The sequence below is a fragment of the Myotis daubentonii genome, chromosome 1, assembly GCF_963259705.1.
Source record: "Myotis daubentonii chromosome 1, mMyoDau2.1, whole genome shotgun sequence".
NCBI lineage: Eukaryota > Metazoa > Chordata > Mammalia > Chiroptera > Vespertilionidae > Myotis > Myotis daubentonii.
Window position 1 is genome coordinate 157631171 of NC_081840.1, and position 21693 is coordinate 157652863.

At 39.7% G+C, this 21693-nt stretch overlaps 1 protein-coding gene across 3 annotated transcripts in view; it reads right to left on the minus strand.

Annotated features, from left to right (window-relative positions):
- Positions 1-21693, minus strand: part of SFMBT2 (Scm like with four mbt domains 2) — a 192080-nt gene that overhangs the window by 46857 nt on the left and 123530 nt on the right. For all 3 annotated transcript variants that reach the window (XM_059663739.1, XM_059663731.1, XM_059663748.1), the window contains 2 exons: positions 14712-14794; positions 7615-7741 (listed from right to left, as the gene is read on the minus strand). In XM_059663739.1, the coding sequence (XP_059519722.1) occupies positions 7615-7741; positions 14712-14794 (210 nt within the window). The remainder of the gene's footprint in view (positions 1-7614; positions 7742-14711; positions 14795-21693) is intronic.

Here is a 21693-nt window from a genome sequence, read left to right on the forward strand (position 1 = left end):
GTCCTGTCTTCCTTCCACCCCCAAATCTAGCCCATTAAGGCAAAAATTAATGAAAAAGTGGGTTCTTTGTCATCCAGGGAAGATTTCCAATCCTGTCCTGAATGATGGTACCAATTCTTTATTTCTCTTTATCAACCTTATGAATCTGGATACATCTGGCTGGACTCGGAATAGTTTTTTAGAACATAATCTCTTATAATCCATTAAAAATGTATACGGTGCTCTTTTCTTGATTATTCTAGGATTGCCAAAGCCACGTATGCAAAGCTAGGTACTCCAGTAGGGACCGCTGTAACATATTTATCATTTCACAGGAAAATCTCTTATAAATGACACAAGACCATGGCTCAATCTCTGACTTTATTTCTGCTGCATCAAGTCAATATGGACTCTACTTATTTGTTCTTATCCAGATCCTTCATTTAAAGAAAAACTTCAGGAAGCCTAAGTCTCCATCTATAGAGAAGAAATTAAATAACTATCACACATCCATAAGATGGAATATCCTGCCACTATGAAAACGTATAAGAAACCTCTTTATATACTTATATGTAAAAACATGTATGTATAGTTGAATACACAGTGTTCCGCAGGGTGCAGAATACTCTGTATATACAGTAGGCTACCATCTGTTTAAAAAAGAAAAATAACGTATTTTTATATGTGCATGAAATAAATCTGGAAGGAAAAGCAAAATACTAATCCAGTGGGTGTCTGCTCAAAAAAGAACTGAGTGGCTGTAGGCTGAGGAGACAGGAGAGGTAGAGAGAATCTGACTAAAGATAGTTTCACTTATTTGGGGCCTTTGTGAATGAATTACTGATTTTACAATGACAACCTCACTATCATCACAATAACAACAACACAAGACAAGATATTCAGAAAAGGAGTAGTATGGATACACCCTAGCATACATGAATACAGTATTGCCATATAGGTCAGATTAATGAAGGACAAATCTGTCCTTAAAAGGGAAAAAAGCTAAACTAGGAATTATTTCACCGCTAAGAGGAGAAGGACTTTCCATACTCACAAAGCAATTGTACAAGCACCTAAATTTGTAAGAATCACTTTGGAAACTTAAAAACATATTGCAATTTGCTGGACCCAGAGACTGTGTCCTCAGACCAGAGGCTACCCTCCACTTCTACAAAACCTCACTTGCCCTTCTAATTACAGGGACTGTATCAGGGTTCAATCCAGCAGATGACTCCGGCCCTTGCCATTGACTGTGACCTGTTCTACTCAGAACATCAGGATGAAAGAAAGAGATGGTTTGTGATGACGCTGAAATCTTGGAAACACAGCCCTGTCACATTACATAATTGCTTCATTCCCAGCAAACTATGAAAGAGAACAAACATGGCGAGCACAGCAATAGCAGATGCTACTGGGGGACTGGAGACAAGAGGGATGTGAGGGAAGAGACTAAGAGCCAACTGTGAGAAAGATAATGTATTTTCATTGACTCCAGTATTAGAACTGGAATGACCCCTCCATCTCAGTTAAAAGCTGGGATGGGAAGAAAGGCAAAGGTATTAAAGGAAACAAGTTCACCTTGTTCAGTGCCCTCATTAATAGTTAAAGGTCACACCAAATTGTGATGGGCTCAGCATATGATTAAGAGGTACAGCACTAGAAGAATGAAGAGCTGGTTGATTATGGTGAGCAAGCAAGAACTGGATGCTGGAAACCCCATGGGCCATCTGTCATGCTTCTTCCATTGTCAGATGCCCATCCAGGAGTAGGATTTTAGAGTATCCCTTTGTCAGCTCCAGAACTAAATTCCCAAGGAATAAAGAGAGGAGCGAAATTGTGGCTGGCAAGATCCAGATGTGATAGAATACAGACAACCTAAAGGAAAACAACAGAAATATAATTCAATGTGTGTGTGGCAAGAGAGACATATACACTCACAGGATTGCAAATACAGCACTTTCCCAAGTGTTTAATCCTCACCACAACCCTAAAAGATAGGGACAATTTTCATCCCCATTTTATAGATCAGTAAACTGAGGTACAGAGAAAGATCAAACAGCCAGCAAGTGGCACTCTCAGGTTTCCAATCCAAGTAGTCTAGTTGCAGAGCTTCAGAAAGCATGTAAGGTGGGCAGCTTTCTCGTCCTCCCCCTTCTCTCCCCCTCCTCCCCTCATCTCCCCTCTCCTCATCTCTCCTTTCCTCCCCTTCCCTCTCCTCTCCTCTCCTCCTGTGCTTGTTGTTTCTGGTTTATCTAGCAAGCCTTATTCCTCTTAGGGCCCCATATCGCTTCTGCAGAATTCCATTACGAGGTAACCATTGCCACCTACCACAAAGGTGAAGAGCCAGATCCACCCTCTCTCTACAGGCAGATGATGTCAGGCTCAGACCTTTTGAACTAGAATGTGGTCAGTCAGAAGTCACAATCATCACAACGGCAGCTTGAAAGCCCAAACTTTGCTTTGGTTCCTGCTGCAAAGCCTCCTGGAACCTCCATCCAAAGGTCTTCCTCCCAGATTCCCATTTTGTTGCGACAGCCAGAGCCAGTTCTGTTGCTGGCTACCAAGTACCTGTCTAACTGCTCCATAGCTTGGGGGACAAAGCAGATTTGTTGTGACGAAGGCCTGCTCCCAGGGACAGCTCCCACTACAGGGCCACCCTCCCTGACTGCAGGAAATTCTGCCCCATACCCTGATCTGCTGAAGCAGCTCCCCGCAACAGTGCCTCCTGCAGGCCATACCTCTTTAAAGGTTTTAACCCACCCACATTGACTAGAATGTGTAATTCTAGTGTAATTAGAATTGTGTAATTCTTTTCACATTTGCATTTCCCTTTGTTTCATTTTAGCAAGTCTAGCGAAATGCTTTTTAACCACCTGACTTTTTCACAAATCTTGGGAAGGCTTAAGGGGCAGTTTTCTGCACCTGGTCTCCTAAAGAGAAGAGGTTGACTCACAAACGTTTCTTTGAAACCTGCCACACTCTGCCCATTTGACCTCTTAGAGTACGTTACAAACTCCAGTGTGCGTGTGAATCACCTGGGGAGGGGACTTTAAAAGGCAGACCCCCAGGAATCTACATTTTAGTAGGACTCCCATTGATTGTTGGTTATAATATGGAAGGTAGTTTCCTGGTACTGAACCAAGCATATGGAAAAACTGACCAAGAAGTCTTCGGATTTTAGCTGACAAGTAAAAAAATACCTCTTGTCGTTTCAAAATTTGGTTCGCAAAACAACCGTTCTTAAGGGGCTGCTGTATCCTACACCACTTTCTCATTAGAGAGCACAGATTTTATTTATTCCTCATGTCGATTCAAATCGCAAACACTGCATGAGCACATGAACTCGTGTACAAACACTATGCTATGTGATAGGCTATAGGCGAGGACGGGAGCACAGCCCTGTGCAATGGCTCACAGCACCAATCACAGTACATTTCAGAATTTAATACCAAGAAGAAATGAGGTTTTAGGACCCACAGAGCTTAAAAACTGGAGGTACAGAAAGTGGAGGTAGAGTCCATTCTTGACTGACATCGCGGGCAAGAAAGCATAATCGGTACCTCAAGCAGAAAGGGACTGTAGCAGGACACTAGGTGACTATAAGATCCTTGGGAGGGATGGATGACAGAGGTCATGAGGCCCACAATGGACTATTTTAAGGCCACTGTGGCGTCCCATGGGCAGGAAGCCGTGATCTGTGGCCTGCCACTGGCTCCAGTCCCTCTCACAACTCCAGTTTGTGAGGAAACACTGGGATTGCTGCAGCACCCCCAGAGACCCTTGGAGCTTAGGAATAGAAATGGATGCACCAAGTCCAGCTGCTAACACTCCAGGGCCTTGCTTGCCAGCAGGAGCAGCAGCAGGGAGGTCACCTCTGCTTCATTCTGCCCATCGAAGCTAACATGAGTAGATGCCAGCGGTGGAGTCTGTTTTGAACACAGTGCGCTATCGTGTATGGGCATCTGGGAGTTAATTTTAAGGTCTCCAGCCCCTGCAGGCAGACAGGAAGGTGGGCTGTGGTGCTGAGAGCCAATCAGCCATCCCAGCATCCCCTCTTTCCACTTAATTGTAAAAGAATCTGTGTTGTGCCGAAACCGGTTTGGCTCAGTGGATAGAGCGTCGGCCTGCGGACTGAAGGGTCCCAGGTTCGATTCCGGTCAAGGGCATGTACCTTGGTTGCGGGCACATCCCCAGTGGGAGATGTGCAGGAGGCAGCTGATCGATGTTTCTCTCTCATCGATGTTTCTAACTCTCTATCCCTTCCTCTCTGTGGAAAATCAATAAAATATATTAAATAAATAAATAAAAAAAAGAATCTGTGTTGTGTGGAAATCAAACATACAAGATCTTCGGTTCAATAATGAAATGTTGGAGGCTTATTCTCTTCAGCAAGTTAGCCAAGAAACAGTAAGTTTCATTTTTAACATTAAGTAACAAAGCAAGACATGCATTGTTAGCTCTGCTCACATGTTGGGCATGTCAGTGGATAAACGGGAGGCATTTTCAGTAATGACTCACACCCCTGATATGGCGGTGTCATGCCCCTTCCCCTTAGTAATTTCCTTTCCTATCTCCACTTTCCCCTCCCATTCAGTCTTCCTCTTGTGAAGAAGTGTAATATACATTTCCATCCCTTGCTTTGGTTGTTTTTGTTTTAATGAAGATGTTTTCTTTATGTGTAAGTTCCTCCGCAGTCATGTGCAATTCCCCTAACCACTCCCCTGCCAGCCCGACTGCCCCCAACTGCCCTCCCCTGCCGGTCCGGTCACCCCCAACTGCCCTCCCCTGCAGGCCTGGTCACCCCCAACTGCCTTGCCCTGCTGGCCTGATCGCCCACAACTGCCCTCCCCTGCCAGCCACCTTGTGGCTGTGGGCACCGCCATCTTTGAGGGAGTGACAGTCAATTAGCATATTCCCTCTTTATTAGATAGGATGCTCAGGCTGGTACACACAATTACCTAGAGCAGAGTATTACCATAGAGAAAGCACGACAATGTCCTCCTCAAAACACAAAGCCCCTTCATCAGAAACTGCCCTTGCTCACTATCAGCAGCTTGTGAGAGCTTGAGATTCTTTCCAAATATGCACCTAAAATAATATTACACAAATTTCATATATTTTATTCATTGCTCCCCCTTCAACATTGGCTCCTTTATAGACACTTAAAGAATGATCTGACTTCAAGAGAAGTGAAATATTAAATAAAAATCACCCTTTCAATGACCTACAAGTGGTCAATTAGCCATGTGTTGAAAATACTTCAAATCAATTTAATGCACAAATATAACTGATAAATTGTTATGAAGCAGTTTATAAATTCAAAGTGTCGAATAAATGGTCTATAATCAGCATCACCATCATCATAAAAGTACTCAACAGGCACAAACTGACCGTAGTGAATCGCTAACATTCTGTCCCCAGGACTGAGGAAAGAAAACACTATTACATAAAACTGAAATAATGAGAAATAAGTACCAGCAAGCTTGCTATTATATTAAACAGTAAATCTTCAGTAAGGGCCCAAACCAAAAACTAACAAAAAAACTCAACAAAATTTAAGACTGTTCAAGGAGATTGAGTGGAATTTAATTTATCTGATGAGACAAATGCATAATTTTGACCAATAATTCCAGGTAGATGATAGTCAACAGATTGTTTAAATTTTTTTCTTTAAATGCGCAAGGCCTGGAAAAATGGATAATTTACTTTCTGACCTGCTTCAGAAGACTAACTAACTCATTACTACAGAATGGAAGCACTCTGAAGAATAAGCAAAAGAGCTGCCATGAACTGACTTGTATTTTTTTTTGCTATAAATCCACAAATTTATATCCAAAGAAAAACAGCAATTTGAATATAAATAAATTATGACTGCCAAATAATTTTAACCACAATGTGCTAAATAATAATGATGATACATGGGCTCTGAACATTTCCATTTTTGTTTTCAAATTAACAATGTAAACAAGACTCCAATCTAGTGATATAGCTTAGCATAGTATTAGGTAGATTAAGGATTCAAAATCATCCAAGAGCTCCTATTTTTCCAAGAGCAGTTGAATCAACTTTACATGTAGTAATGAAAATAAGGTCACACTCTTCCTGTGGCTGCAGAGATATCACTATTATGCCTGTGTCTACCTTTTGGCTACTTCTACTAGAGGCCATTTTATTTGAAAAATAAAGCAATCAACTTTTTGAGAATTTCCTCTTATTTCAAAGTAGAGGCTGAGTGCATGAATTCGTGCATGGTTGGGGTCCACCTGGCTGGCCCAATTGGGATCAGGCTGGTGGGGGCAGGGAGGGGCCATGGGCAGTTGGCCGGCTGGCCCCACCCCCAATCGAGGGCAGGGCCAGCCAGTGGGAGGGGCCACAGGTGGCCACACCCTGGTCGAACTCCTGGTTGAGGGGATAGTTTGCATATTAGCCTTTTATTATATAGGACTGGAAATCTTAAACCATGGTAATGTTTTAAACTATTTTCTGGGAATTAATGACACCTATGATGTTTAGCTAAAATCACTGCTCTCTACCCTTCGCACTCTTTTAAACTGTAATGTTGATGAGATGGTAGGCCTATATAAAAACTTTCAATGCTTGTTAGACCTGCTTACTGATGAAATAAGGATGAAGATATTAGCAGCAATTCTATGACCTTCCAAATTTTCTAGTCCAATGGTAATACAAGCATGTTAAAAGATCTACAATATAGACCAGGAAAGCTAACATAACTTCATTATTCATATCTAGTCTTATTGTTTTTTCATAAACACTTTAAATAACTATTGAGTGCTGTGAAACTGAAAAACAAACAATCAAACAAACAAAAAACTCAAAGTATTTTAAATCACAGAAAGATGGGAAAAACTTGGAGATCAAGTTAATTTCAACTCTTTCTCATTGAAAATATAACATCTATAAAATATAGTCTTCTATCTAAATTCAAAATCTGATCAAGGTTTGTTTACAAAGTATATTATTCTGTGAATTATCTGTATAATTGTAAACAAAATGTAGCTATAAAGAACAGCGTAAACACCAACAAACAAGCCTAAATCCTGTTTATTATACAGGGGTGGGCAAAAGTAGGTTTATAGTTGTGAATATACAAAACATTTTATTCTTGTATTATTATTTATTAATTATTGTATTATTTATTTGTATTACAAGTATAAACCTACTTTTGCCCATGCCTGTATATTTGGGGAGAAAGTTGTCTCCATTTACTATTTTAAGGAAAAATTAAACAACTATGAAAGAAACCAAAGTAAGGGTATTATTCACATTAAAATATACAATTCTATCCTCATAATAACCAAGACTTCATAATAACCAAGACCTCAAATACCAGTCTTAGTGACTCATATTAATTTAATTGTGACATTAGCTTTTATAATCATAGATGTAAAAAAGCCCACTGTGTTCCAAACATAATTATCACTCCAGCATCTCATTTCATGAAATTATTAAATTAAAATGAGAGCCTCTGTACAAATTTGTATTTGATTAGTATCACTTACTTGAGAACACTGAATAATTTAAGAGCTGTTTAAGTAAAAGGAACACAAAAAGGTCACTTCTGAGACATGCTGGATGGATCCTAAATTCTCCAGAATGGTTACAAAGAGGGCATACCTTCCAGGTGAAGCCACAGCAACCGCCCCTTCACCCTCACGACAGAGGCCACACAGAGCTCTCCTGGATTCCTAGGGTTTACAGCTTCAAGCTTCATGTTCTTTGTGAAACCCCGGCTGAATGATGTCTGAAAGAGAGAAATGACACTGAGCCATTGGTACCACAGCAAGACAGCGCGCAGCAACAAAGCTGGCCAACTGAGGAAGCAGACATGCGCACGGGCACACGCGCATGCACAGACCTTATTTATCAGACGAGCAGGCTTGTCTTTCCCACCACTCATGGAGAAAGAACCATGCCTTCTTCATTTGTATCCTAGAAATTAGAGCTCTGCTTGGCACACAGCAGGTGCCTAACAATATGTGTTGAATGAGTGAGAGGATGAACACATGATCTCTTTCCAGCCACATATGTATGCATCCTTACTCCTACAGATTCACTGAGATGCTAATCATTTCTTCTACTTCCCTAGATTCCTCACCAAGATCAGATCCTGGCACATTTGAGGTGGTAAGGACAGAGATCAAGTCTCTACCTTGAAGAGTGTCCTTTCGCGTGTCTCTCAGTGCAGGTGTCCTGGTGATGAATTCCCAGAGTTTTCCTTTATCTGAAATTATCTTTATTTTTCCTTTCTGCTTTTTGCTTATTTTTATTTACTTTCTATATTCACATTTCAAAAATTTACACATAGAAAAATTCACTCTTTTTGGTGCAGTGCTCTACGAGGGCAAGGCTGTTAGGAGAACACATACAGTCGTACAGCCACAACCACAGTGGAGATACTGAGCAGTCCCTTCACCCCCAAAACCCCTTGCACTGGCCTTTCGGTAATCATTCCCTCCCAGGCTCCAGATTCCTGGACCACTGATCTGTTTTCTGCTCCTATAATGCCACCTTTTCCATAATGTCATATGAGTGAAATCATATACTACGTAGCCTTTGAGTCTGGCTTCTTTCACTAAGCAAACGGCATTTGAGCATCACTCACGCTATTGCACGAATCTGTAATTTATTCTGAGTAAATTACTGCTGAGTAGTTTATGTAGATATACCACAGTCTGTCTATCATTTACCAGTTGCAAGACATTTGAGTGGTTTACAATTTTTGGTGATTGTGAATAAAGCCACTATAAACATTTAAGCACATGTTGTTGTGTGAACATTAATATATTAGTCAGCTCCGGCTGCCATAAAATACCACAGACCTGGTAGCTTAAATAACAGAAATCTATTTTCTCACACTTCTGGGGACTGGAAGTCTGAGAACAGAGTGTCAGTGGAGTCAGTGGCATGCAAATGGCAGTCTTCTCCTTGTGTCTCCACCTGTTCTTTCCTCCAAGCTTGTGGTGTGTGCTCTTCTTATCGGGACACTGAATTAAGGCCCACCATATGACCTAATTTTACCTTAATTACCTCTTTAACACTAGATTGCCCAAGGAAGTAATTTTGACTGCTTTTTAATTTCAATTAGAAAAACAATTATGTATATAAGGACACAATGTCTTAGAATTTTGTGACTTTTTGTACAACATATAAATGCGTTTATTAATAATTGTAGTTACCTCCCCCCTCCTTCATTTCCGATATATATATATATATATATATATATATATATATATTACCTATATTGCCCAAAAGCAGTCATTTTGACTGCTTGGGAAATTTTAAATAATCAAATGACTCTTATTATTGAATTGAGTAAATTTCTTATATGACCAGTTCGGCTCTGTATTGAAATAACAGTTTTCATTTTTTTTTCGATTACCGTCACATGATAACATACAAGTATATGATAAATTGTCGATACTTGATAAGTTGCAGTTGCTCAATAAGCTAAACTAGTACTTGTTATTCAAATCTTTATGCAGTGATACTTGTTCTAATAAGTTGTTTATTTTCATGAAAGAAATGTCGAATAGAAGTGAGTTATTGGAAAAGCTAAGGAACATAAGTGAAGAGTGTTCCGATATTATTCTTTCACAATGCAGTCATTTTGACTGCTTTTGGGCAATATAGGTATATACTAAGTTTCAGTCTTTCTAGTGTTAAAGACTCTGACTCCAAATACAGTCACATTCTGAGGTCCTGGGGTTAGGCCTTTAAAGCATGAACTTTGGAGGGACATAATGCAGCCTATAACACTGTTTTCATTTCTCTAGAAATAGGTAGCTGGACCATATGGTAAATCTATAATAATAAAAGCATAATATGTTAATTAGACTGGACAGCCAAATGACAGAAGGACATCTTTCCAGACGATCTTCCAGATGAAGCCGGGGCTGCGAGGGCCGAGCCCCTTGCACGAATTTCATGCATCGGGTCTCTAGGGTACATATGTTTCTAAAAAACTGCCCCCCAAAACTGCCCAATTATTTTTGAATATATCATTTTGCATTCCCATCAGCAGTGTATACAGTTCCAGTTGCTAAACATCCTCCCAACTGATACTGCCAGTTTTTCAAATTTTAGCCATTCTTATAGGTAAGTCTAGTGGCATCTCACTGTGGCTTTAACATGTGTTTTCCCTATGACTAATGACATTGAGCAGTTTTCACTTTTGTCATTAGTATATCTTCTTTGTTGAAGTGTATTATTATTTTTTAAAATATATTCTTATTGGTTTCAAAGAGGAAGGGAGAAGGAGAGAGAGAGAAACATCAGTGCTGAGAGAAAATCACTGATCAGCTGCACGCCCCCTACTGGGGATGGAGCCCGCAACCCAGGCATGTGCCCTTGACCATAATCGAACCTGGACCCTTCATCCTCAGGCTGATGCTCTATTCACTGAGCCAAACAGGCTAGGTGAAGTGTGTTGTTTTTAACCTTCATTCTTGAAGTACATTTTTACTGGATATAGAATTGTAATTTTTTTTTTCTTATAGCACTCTAAAGAAGTTGGTTCACACTCTTTTGGCCTCTGTTGTTTCTGATGAAAAGTTTGTTATTATTCAAACTGTCTTCCTCTATTTGAAATGTATTATTTTTCTCTGGACACTTTCAAGAGTTTTTTCTCAATGTTTATTGGTTATCAGCAATTTGACTATGTTGGGTTTCTTTGTATTTATGCTGCTTGGGGCTCATTAAGATTCCTGAAGCTGTAAATTTAGATCTTTCAGCTGCTTTGTTAATTAGGGAGCACTATTTCTTCATATATTTTTTCCTTCCACTTCTGTACCCACTTCTGGGTCTCCAGTTCACATGAGATTTTTCCCTCAGATCCTCAAGATTCTCTTCATCTTCCTCCCAACCCCGTGCCAACTTTTTTCTCTGTTCTTCAGATAGGATAATTTCTGTCTTCAATATCATAAACTCTTTCCTTGCTCATATCTATTCTGCTATTAAGTCCTTTCAATGAATTTGCTTATTTCAGATATTGTATTTGTCAGTTTTAGAATTTCCCTTTTTTATACTTCTACTTTTGTTTTGGCACTTCCTATCTTTTCATTCATTAGAAGAATATTTTCCTTAACATCAAGGCTTCTAAAACTTTAGAGGGTATCAAAATCACTTGGAACGCCTTTAAAAACATAGGACTGCTGGGCCTCATCCTAAAGTCTGTGATTCAGTTTATTTGAAGTAAGACAATTTGTATTTCCAACATGGTGACGCTGAAGGAGCTGGCCTTCGGACCACACTTTGGGATCCAATGCTTTCCACTACTGAGCTTAGTTATAATAGGGACTTTAAAATACTTGACTGCTACCAACATCTGAGTCATTTTGGATTTGGTCTGTGTTCATTGTCTTTTCTACTGAAAATGAGTCAGATTTTCCTATTTCTTCATGTGTTGAGCAAGTTTGGATTGAAATCTGGATGTTTTAAATGTTATGTCATAGGAACCCTGGATTGTGGCATATTACTCCCAAGAGTGCTGATTTTTCTGTTATAGCAAGCAATTAACTTGGTTGGTCTCAAACTACACACTTGTCTCTTGAGAAGCAGCTCAGATCTTAATTCACTTCTTTCACCCTTAACCACTAGGCTGCTTGGAGCTTTCCTGGCAAATACATGGTTCTAGGATTTATACCCAGAATTTGTGGTTCCTCCTCCTGGCTCTCCCCTGTTTGTGATGCCTCTTACTTTGCAGTAGCTGTGGTTTCCTAAATTCTGTTATTGTGTTCTTATAATCACTTATAATCACTGTTTTAGTCATCTCATATGTTGTCACCTGTGGCTGACCTCAGGCCACTCATCTGAAAATTTGGGGATGATCACCCCACGGTCTTCTTTTTACTAAACACCTGCCTCCCTACCCCCAGTATCTGCCTGCTTTTGTTCCTGTTCCACATCCTGCAGTAGCTGTTTTCATTCTGCCCAGTGTTTAGTTGCTCTCTGTAAGAGGATGGATTCAGTATGAGCTTAGCCATTACTGGAAGCAAAATTCACTTTTAAATAAATGTGATATACAAATTTCCAATCACCCACTTCTATAAATTTTAACCAGATATGACAATACCACATAAATATATATGTTTCAAAATATACAAACTGAGATAAACAAGTTCCTGTAAGTAACAGATTACATCTCTTTGTTACTGATGGAAGGAAACCAAGGTAACTCACATTTACATGTCTTTTTATATAAGTTAAGTTGAAATGAAAGTCTATCTCTATGTAAACAGAACAAAATTATCCAATGTATGTTAAGAGACCAATTTGCTCTTTTCCTTTATATTTCCTTGGAAATAAGAATCAAAACTACTCTATCTGGGCTATTTTCCTACAAACCATCCTAACTTATCCACACATATTATGTATTGAGCTTCTTTCTGATAATACCACTTGATAGGCTGGCTGCCTGTAAAGTTTCTAAATAAGTTAAAATGCCATTTATCCTACTTAATAAGGGAAAGCTACAACCACATAACCTCTGTTTGAGGGTAATTTATAAAGGATCAATGGCAAAACCATTACCTGTGAGTTTATTTTACGAAGCATTTGGCCGTGTCAATCCATTTCAGAACTGCCTCTGATTGTTAAACATCCTCAGGGAAATGTCATCCATGTATCCACTTCTAAACTACCTCTCCTCTGCTATCCACGAGATGTATGATTAAAAAATGAACTCATAATAAGCATACTGAAGAGCACTGTAGCAAGCAACTAAAATTCAGCAAAATACCAGTAATGCAACTCATATGTCAACAGGCAGATAACAATCCTGTCGATTAAATAAATGAGGAGCCAGAAAAAAGGGGTCATATTTGTAACAAGTGCATCCCTAATAAATACACCAATGTATTTCCTAGAACAGATGTAATCTGGGTAGCTAAATCCTAAAAGCTCAGAGGCCACCTGGGGATGTGGCTACTTGCTCCACTATTAAAATGCATTTGGACAACAGCTGCCTGAATGGGAGCAGAGGACAGATAAAAAGAAGCCTTGTTCTCACAAAAAAAAAACTCCTCCTTAAATACAGGACCAGGGGACATGGGAGGATTTCCTTCCCAAAGCTGAAGAACCAAGGAAGGATTTTTATTCTTTTCAGGCAGAAAGCACAAAGTTAAGGGGTTTGAGGATATGATGAAGTGTTTCCATGATCCTGAATGAAAGGCCAGAAGGCCAGTAGATTTTGTCTCAAATGACGTCAACATGGTAAAAAGGTTAATAAAACCGCATTGGACTTCATAAGCCTTGAGTGATAATCGGCTGCTATCCTCATGGTGGCATGATTACACAGCTGCCCCCTTCAAAGCACCTAAACACTCACCATGCAGTTCTTTCAACTATAGAAGAACTGCCTTTGTGCAAAGGCTATGGTCATCCAAGTAGAAAGTCCATTTAATCATTTATAAAGCTTTGATTTCCACTCTGCCACTGATTTGTTTCTGTATTTAGGAGTACAAGTTGACCCAGTAATCAACCTACTTAATTCTCCAAAATCTGTTTTTGACTTATGCTCAGTATTGAGTTTCTCTCTATTAAGTCACCCCTTTCCTCCTCTCAGTTTTCATATTCTGTTACCTTGCAGAACAAATTATAGGGAGGGCGGCAATGAATCAGCAGCAATAGAAGCTCATGTCTAGAAAACAAGTCTGTGATTCTGGAGCACTCTGCACTTAGTATCTGCAGTCCTCAGCTGGTAGACCGCGTCTTTTCTCAGCACAAGGAATTAGCTTCATCGTGAAATATGTGTTCAACACGCTAAACTATACATTTATGCCTCATTCTTAAATCAGAGATACTAATCTATGTCTCTTTTCATAGTTCCCCAGGGTTGATGAAATACAAATGAATAATTTATAAACTACTCAATACAACCAACTCTGATAACTAAGCAAATACATACATGTATGAGCACACACACACACACACACACACACACACAGCTATTTTATTTGTCACAAAAATCCTATTACTATGCCAATAAGTTCTATTTGAACAAGGTAGGGGCTTAAAGTAAGCACAGCAAAGTACAAAATTGTTGGACTAGCATCCTAGCAAAATAATCTAATGCAAAAAAATTAAGATCATATTTTAAGAATATTCCTCAGATACAGAGAATCTCCTATTGATGGCTTATCAATGTTATACCCCACAGTCACCAATAGCTATGCATAGCAAGTGCACAGCTATTGGTGGACTACAGTATGGAGTCATGGCTGGGGAACTAGCCAGGCATCTCCTAGCCTCATTCATGGTGCAGATGAGTGGCTGGTTCTCACTGAGAGAAAGGGAACAGAGTACCATGTGTCAGTATCGGCTATACTGCTTAGAACTAGGGCTATCTTCTCCTTGACTTCTCTCCCTATCTGCTCACCAGATTCAGGGGCTGAAACAAAAACATATCTAGCTCAAGGCTTACCACAATGAGAAGAACCAGCTAGAAATCCAGTACATCCTGGACCCTTCCCTCAGTGAGAACTAAATTTATAACATGTTTCAGCCACTATACCTTCAGTAATCAATTTGTTACTACCTCCCAGAATTACTCTAATAGACAAGCTCAAAGGAGGACTTTTCAAAACTGTGAAAGTTTTGGGATTCCATAGAACACAGCAGCACTCTACTCTTGCTCAATAAATAGAAAACAATTGATGGCATTTATGGTGAGCAACAGCCATGGTAAAAGGAGTAGCAAGAAACAAGCGTCTTACATTTTTGAAGCAGAAAGGAGGTGCTTCTTCCGTTCCATGCTGCTTGTGATAATCGGCCCAGTCGAAGTCCTGGCCGGAGTAACCTGTGCAGGACAGAACATGGGCAACATTAATCAGGCTAAACACTGACAGTGAACAGCTTTACAGTCTCACTAATTAAAATAATGAGGGGTGCAAAGATAGGCTCCCCAAAGGTGAAGCCTTTTCTTAAGCCTGACAGCACATCGGATTTTATGAGGGTTGAATTAAATATTTTGAAAAATGTGAAGTACTACATACAGGTAAGGTGCACCATTATTATTAGAATGCGGTGCCCGAAACCAGGTAGAGATAAGGTGGAATTGACCCACACCAGCGCATGACAATGGGTAGATCTGTTCTGGAGAAGAATAGATGATATTGAGGGAGGGGTTTGAGAAACAACTATTCATATATACTAAATTTAATGAGATACAGATCTTACCAAAGTGGTTTTTTCTTTCTTTATTCATTTGATTTTGGAGGGAGGGTACACTTATAAAATATGTATCTGTCATAGCCACCACAACAAGATGTGGGAAAAGGTGAGAGAGGAAAACAGTTCTAAATTATAAAATAAGAACAGCACTGCGTGCATGGCTTAACCTAGATGGGAAAATACATCTTAAGTGTGAGTATTTGCATTTCCTGTGGAAAAAAAGGACTGCGATAGAAATGAAAAATACAGTAGTAATTAGGATTCATTGAAACTGTACAAAATGTCACTATACCAGTGATGGCGAACCTATGACACGCGGGTCAGAGGTTACACACGAACTCATTTTTTTGGTTGATTTTTCTTTGTTAAATGGCATTTAAATATATAAAATAAATATCAAAAATATAAGTCTTTGTTTTACTATGGTTGCAAATATCAAAACATTTCTATATGTGACACGGCACCAGAGTTAAGTCAGGGTTTTTCAAAATGCTGACACATGGAGCTCAAAAGGTTCGCCATCACTGCACTATACTCTTCATTTAGTGTTCTCCCTTTATTGGTTTAAGTGAATGTAAAATACATTTAAGTATATTTTTGATGCAAAAGAGATTGGAAATATTTCTTTTCCCACATATTGTCATAAATTGATACCTGTAAATTCACTTAACATGGGGACTTTAGTTCCTAAATCCCACCATTGCAGAGTAATGACAGGAATTCTTTACTAAAGAAACTCAAGATACCGGTTGCCTCCTACCTCCATCTGTACTCACAAGTACAAAATAATGTTCTTTTCATTAACTCAGCACAATTTACCCAACTTTTCCTAAAATGGAAGGATTAACCAAGAAGGCAGTTGTCCTCCTCTGGCCCAGGGACTGGCCCTTGACCCTCCCATGCGCTGCTCCCTATCAGTGGCAGAGGTACCCCCTTCCTTGTAAGACATCCCTCTCATTCTATGAAGACTGACAAGTCCTCACTTCTTTCCCATAAGGAGATAAGAAGTCTCAGAGTTTTGAGGTGCTATGTACTCTTTCTAGCTGGTTTTGAACAGGGCCAGCACATCTTCCAGCTGCCTTTCCCCCACGGCTTTCCAGAACCGCCCCTCCCGTCAGAGGCTCTTGGAGCAGAAGTTTCTGGAAGGGATCAAACCAACTTTCTTCCGAATATTCATAAGCAAAATAAAACATGTGCTAAACAAGGTAATGCAAGTTCCTGTGCAATTACTATAACCTGCCACTTGAAGAGTAGTAGTCTGTCTGGAACTGTTTTGGGTCAAATACTCACATTAATGTATAAGAAAAGGAGAATTCCAACTGGCGAGAAGTTACCTAACAGTACAAAGGGTACTGAACCAGAAGGGAGACTGATTTTAGATCCAGTTCTTCCAGGAACTAGATGGATCAAGGTAAAAGTAAATTAAACTTTCTATGCAACAAACTTTATCTACTACTTCAAAAAATAAGGAGACAATCTTTAAAGTTCCCTCTAGCTGCTGCATTCCACGACTCAGAACCACCACTAATAGTTCACTGTTGCTGCTTTGGATTTTTTTCCTATCCTCTGTGCTTAATGTCCTTTTCTTCTCCCAGGAGAAACATGTGGCAGGGCTGACAAACAGAGGTTATGGGACAAGGCATTCCCTAGCTGAGCTCTCAATTGAACAGCTGAAGACAAGATGATCCCCTGCAACAGGACCTGATTTGTTTCATGGTGCGGCCAGTCGACTGTTACAAAGTCAAGATCTCCTCTGTTCCATCTCTTCCCTACACTTCTGCTGCTTCCTTACTTAATTTTGTGAATGAGGAAACCTCATCAAGATCATAGGGGAAGAGAAAAATTAGGAAAAATGTATATAAATCGTAAACTATGTTCTGAGATAACATGAAATTTAGGTATTTTTTAAAATATATTTTTATTGATTTCAGAGAGGAAGGGAGAGGGAGATAGAGAGATACAAACATCAATGATGAGAGAGAATCACTGATTGGCCTGCACATCCCACACTGGGGATGGAGCCCACAACACGGGCATGAGCCCTGACTGGGAATCGAACCATGACCTATTGGTTCATAGGTCAACGCTCAACCACTGAGCCACGCCAGTTGGGTGAAATGTAGGTATTCTTTACGGTCAATATCTGTTCAGATAAAATTTTCAATTTAGAAATCGCCTCTACTTCTACAGACAGACATTTAGCAGGGTTCTCTAGAATTCAGGTCCTAATTGCCAAACTCCAATGGACTTCAACCCCCTCCACAAAATGCTATGCTCCATGGTTTCTTGGACCAACATTCAATCAATCCTCTACAACCAGTCTTCACAACTCTATGGGGAGCCATTTTTAATCTAATAATTTCAAGGGATAACCAAGTCTTGCTGAGTACATAAGCCTACCACTAGAACTCTCTCCTTTCCCTGAACATTTGAACAGCCAAGACTTCTCCTCCTCCTCCTCTTAGAGACCTTTATTCACTTCATCACTTAAAATTCTTTTCCTTAGGGTTGATAATGAGCTCTCTTTGTAAGGCGGTTTTGTGACAGCTCAGAAAATAACTGCTACATAAAAACAAATTGCTGTGGCTTGTATAATAGAGACAACAGGGGTCAATTATACTCATTAATCAACAAAGACAGAACAAGAAGTACTAGGGCTTAACTGCAGCCAGGAAAACATGTTTTAAACCCGGGAGAGAGGGTAATAGCAGAGGGGAAAAGAAAATGAAGGCAAATCAAAACCCCTTAGGCTATTAAAATTTGCAGCAAGTTGCCATAGGAGACTGTTGAACCGCAAACACTAGAGTTATTTCAGCTTTTATTAGTGTTTATTCTGAATGAAGCTCCGACTGTTTCAGGTCCAAAAGGGAACAGGTCGATGACCCATTTCCATATGACACAAATTAATTGACATAAAGCAGCTCCACTTGCAAACATTGCTATTGGCAGTGCAAGTAGACAATGCTTTTAAAAAATAATTTGGCAGTAAAAATGTTCATGGACTTTGACACAATTTCATTTCTAGGAATTTATCCCATAAAAACAAACCTAAAAATACAAAAAAAATGTTATACATTAAGATATAATGGCATTATTATTGATAATACTAACTGGGGGTGGGTGGAGGGGGGGGGATGACTTTGTATCCAAATATAGAAAATGATTTGAAACTTATCCAAGTCCATGGAAAGTCATGCAGACATGAAACTGCACAGAGTCTATTTTTTAAAAAAAGTCATGATAAATGATTGCTATAGTTTTATTTTATTTTTTATTACATATATTTTTATTGATTTCAGAGAGGAAGGGAGAGGGAGCGAGAGATAGAAACATCAATGATGAGAGAGAATCATTGATCGACTGCCTCCTACACACTTCTTACTGGAGATTGAGCCTGCAACTTGCTCATGTGCCTGATCTTCTGGAATTGAACCCAGGACCCTTCAGTCCACAGGCCGACGCTCTAATCACTGAGCCAAACTGGCTAGGGCGATTGCTATGATTTTAATTGAAAATATTGGTATAAGCATACACAGAATTATCTAATTTATATTAAAAACATGCAAAAAAGAAAAGAAAAGCCTAGTGGTAAATATCAAAATAATTAACTGGGTGGTGGGATTCCTGGATACTTTTTTCTTCTACCTCTTTGCACTTTACAAGCTTTCAGTAACAATCATGAGCTACTTCAATAATAAAAATTATTTGAAAGGGTAACATCTTTGCTCTATTTTAAAAGCTCATCAAGGCACTGGTCAATCAATCAAGGGTTGATTCAGTTCGTGACTGCCTCTCCACAGATGTCCTCTCACTTCTGGTGTGCTAACAGATTCCTGATAGTTCGACTTCCCACAGGAAGTCAGATCTCTCCCCAGTACCAGCAATGGAATCGGGACAACCCTGAGACAATCATGGTGGTCAGACCTGTAGCCAATGATTTGGGATGAAGGAGAGGGGAGGGTTACAAAAATATTTCCCTTTAATAAAAGACATGACAGGAATAAGGGCTGCTTTTCTATGCTCGGTGGATATGAAAAAAACTGTACAGTCTTAATAAAAAATAAAAACAGCAAAAGAATACCGTGTTTGCCATCTCCCTGATTGGCAAAATGAAAAAACAGTAATCCCACACTGTAATGACTGTTGGGAAGCAGATACTTTTATTCTGGTTGGTATCTAGCTTGATTAACTATTGCAGGTGTCAATTTGGCAACAAGTGCCAAATTTTTAAGAAGGTGTCTACTTCTCCACTCTAGCCATTTGTTCATTTACATATCCATTCATTTAGAAATATTTAGTAAGTGTATGCTATACGCCAGGCAGGGTTTTAATACTAGGAATACAGAAATGAACAAAACCCACAAAAACCCTTACTTCACAAGCTTACATTTCAGTGAGAGGAGACAGATTATACACAAATATAAAAAGTCAGGTGATCACAAGTGCTAGAGAGAGAAAGTGGACAAGAGGCGTAGGAAGGGTTGCATCAAGGGAGGCCTTAAGGAGAAGCTGAAACGTAGAGGAATGGTGGAAGCGAACCATGTGCCAGACGGAAGGACAGGCAAAAGCAAAATTCTAGCAAAAGATTGCAAGTTATAAAAAGATAATGTAATAAAATGTCAATTTTCCTAAGTTAATCTAGAAATCCAGTGCAGTTGTGATTGATATTAAAGAGGGCAGCCAAACAGACCACCTCAAAATGCACCACCTGAGTCAGGGCTGAGGAAGGGGAAGAGTGTGACCAGCAGAGGGCACAGTGAGCGCCAACGTCCTGTGGAAGGATGTGCCTGCCCCATGGTCCAGGAAGGGCAAGGTGGCCACAGTGAGGGAGCTGACTGGGCAACATCTTAGGAGATGAGGCCTTGCAGGCTGTTGCCAGGACCAGGACTCGACCACTGAGTGAGGTCTGAGCAGACAGAGGAGGAACAAGTGTGATTTACAGTTTAATAAGATCAGGGTGACTACTGTGTTGAGAGTAAACTGAGGGAAGCAGGAGGCCACTGCAAGTAACCCAGGTGAGATTTAAAGGAGCCCTGAACCCAGGAGGTGCTGATGAGGCGTGATCAGATCCCAAAAATATCAACAGGATTCACGATGGATTAGACATGGGGTGTCAAAAATAGAGAGGCCAGGGTGCCTCGGTTCTCAGTTCTATCGGTAATGCTCTATTTCACTTTTTAAAAATCTGAATCAAATATGGCAAAATGTTACAGCTCAGTCATGGTGGCAGGTCCATGGGAGTGGGTTTATTTCCTGTCCTTTCGGTATGTAGGAAATATGATAGATTACAAAATGGACTGCATTCATCAGTCAGTGTCCAGAAAAAGAGAATACCAGCGACGGTTCACTACTCTTTGTCCCTATAATAATTAGAATATACCCTTACTTCCTAAATTGTGCTCACAGTTTATGTGTCTATTAAGATGGCCAGCCAGTAGACATGAAGAGCTAAAATAAGCGAGATACTTCAGCCTTCGCTCATTTTACAACAGAAATCAAAGGCTAAACATTTTCTACAAAGATCTCCAAGTGGGATGTTTTCTCCACTAATTCTACCACTAGTCTTTGATATTCCATGCCATGGCGGTTAGTGAAATCATTTTGAAATAGCAATCATGGTTGATACTCTAAGTGCATTTTTGCTTAGATGATTTATTAACTTGTTGGATAACTTTTAGGGCCTATAATATTGAATTGTTGTTCACTGGGCTTAAAGGAATGGGGTAAAACCTCCAGGGCTCTGTCCCTGGCTTTCCTGGAAAGGATCTGCTCACGCAGAGAGAGCACCGAAAAAGTCCCACCCACTCCAGCTTAGACGGCTTGTCTCTAAAGACTGGGAACAGACTTTACTAAAAAAAATAGGAATGGAGTTAAAACAGTGTAAGTAAGGACCTATGTTTCTGCACATCTCCTAGACCACTGGATTCTTTTACTTCATCATCAGCTGCTTCTCACCGACTGGGGAATGAATGGGGTATCCTTTTGCTACTGGGCAACACGAAATTATAAGCAGTGTGTATGGTTGGAAAGGAAACCAAAACAATATATTACACTTGTGGAAATCATACACACAACACATCTAAACACCTCTCAGCATGTAGGATAAATTGGACATTAGCTCTTTATAAAGTTCAGAATTTAAGTTAAAAATAACAAATTAGTTCAAAGACGGTGTCTAGTTTCATATATTAATAAAGCAAAGAATGGTGTCTTAAAAGAATTCTACTGCATAACTCCCAGCCCTGGTGTGACTACAAAAGACATGTTAACAAATTACCTCAAAAGAAAACCATCAAATCACCACTAGGGAAATCACCATCACCTCCTCTAAACTGTATTTCATTTTAATTACAAAAATAAACATATTCCCCTCTCACAAAACGGTAAGGGGGCTCAAAAAATAAAGCTGTGACTTTGTTATATCTGCAAGTACTTGGAAAATTATACCTGAGAACTGAAATTCTCCAAATACTCTGACATAGAGACAATTTAAGTCACAGAAGAGTCATGGTCGACTGACATCAG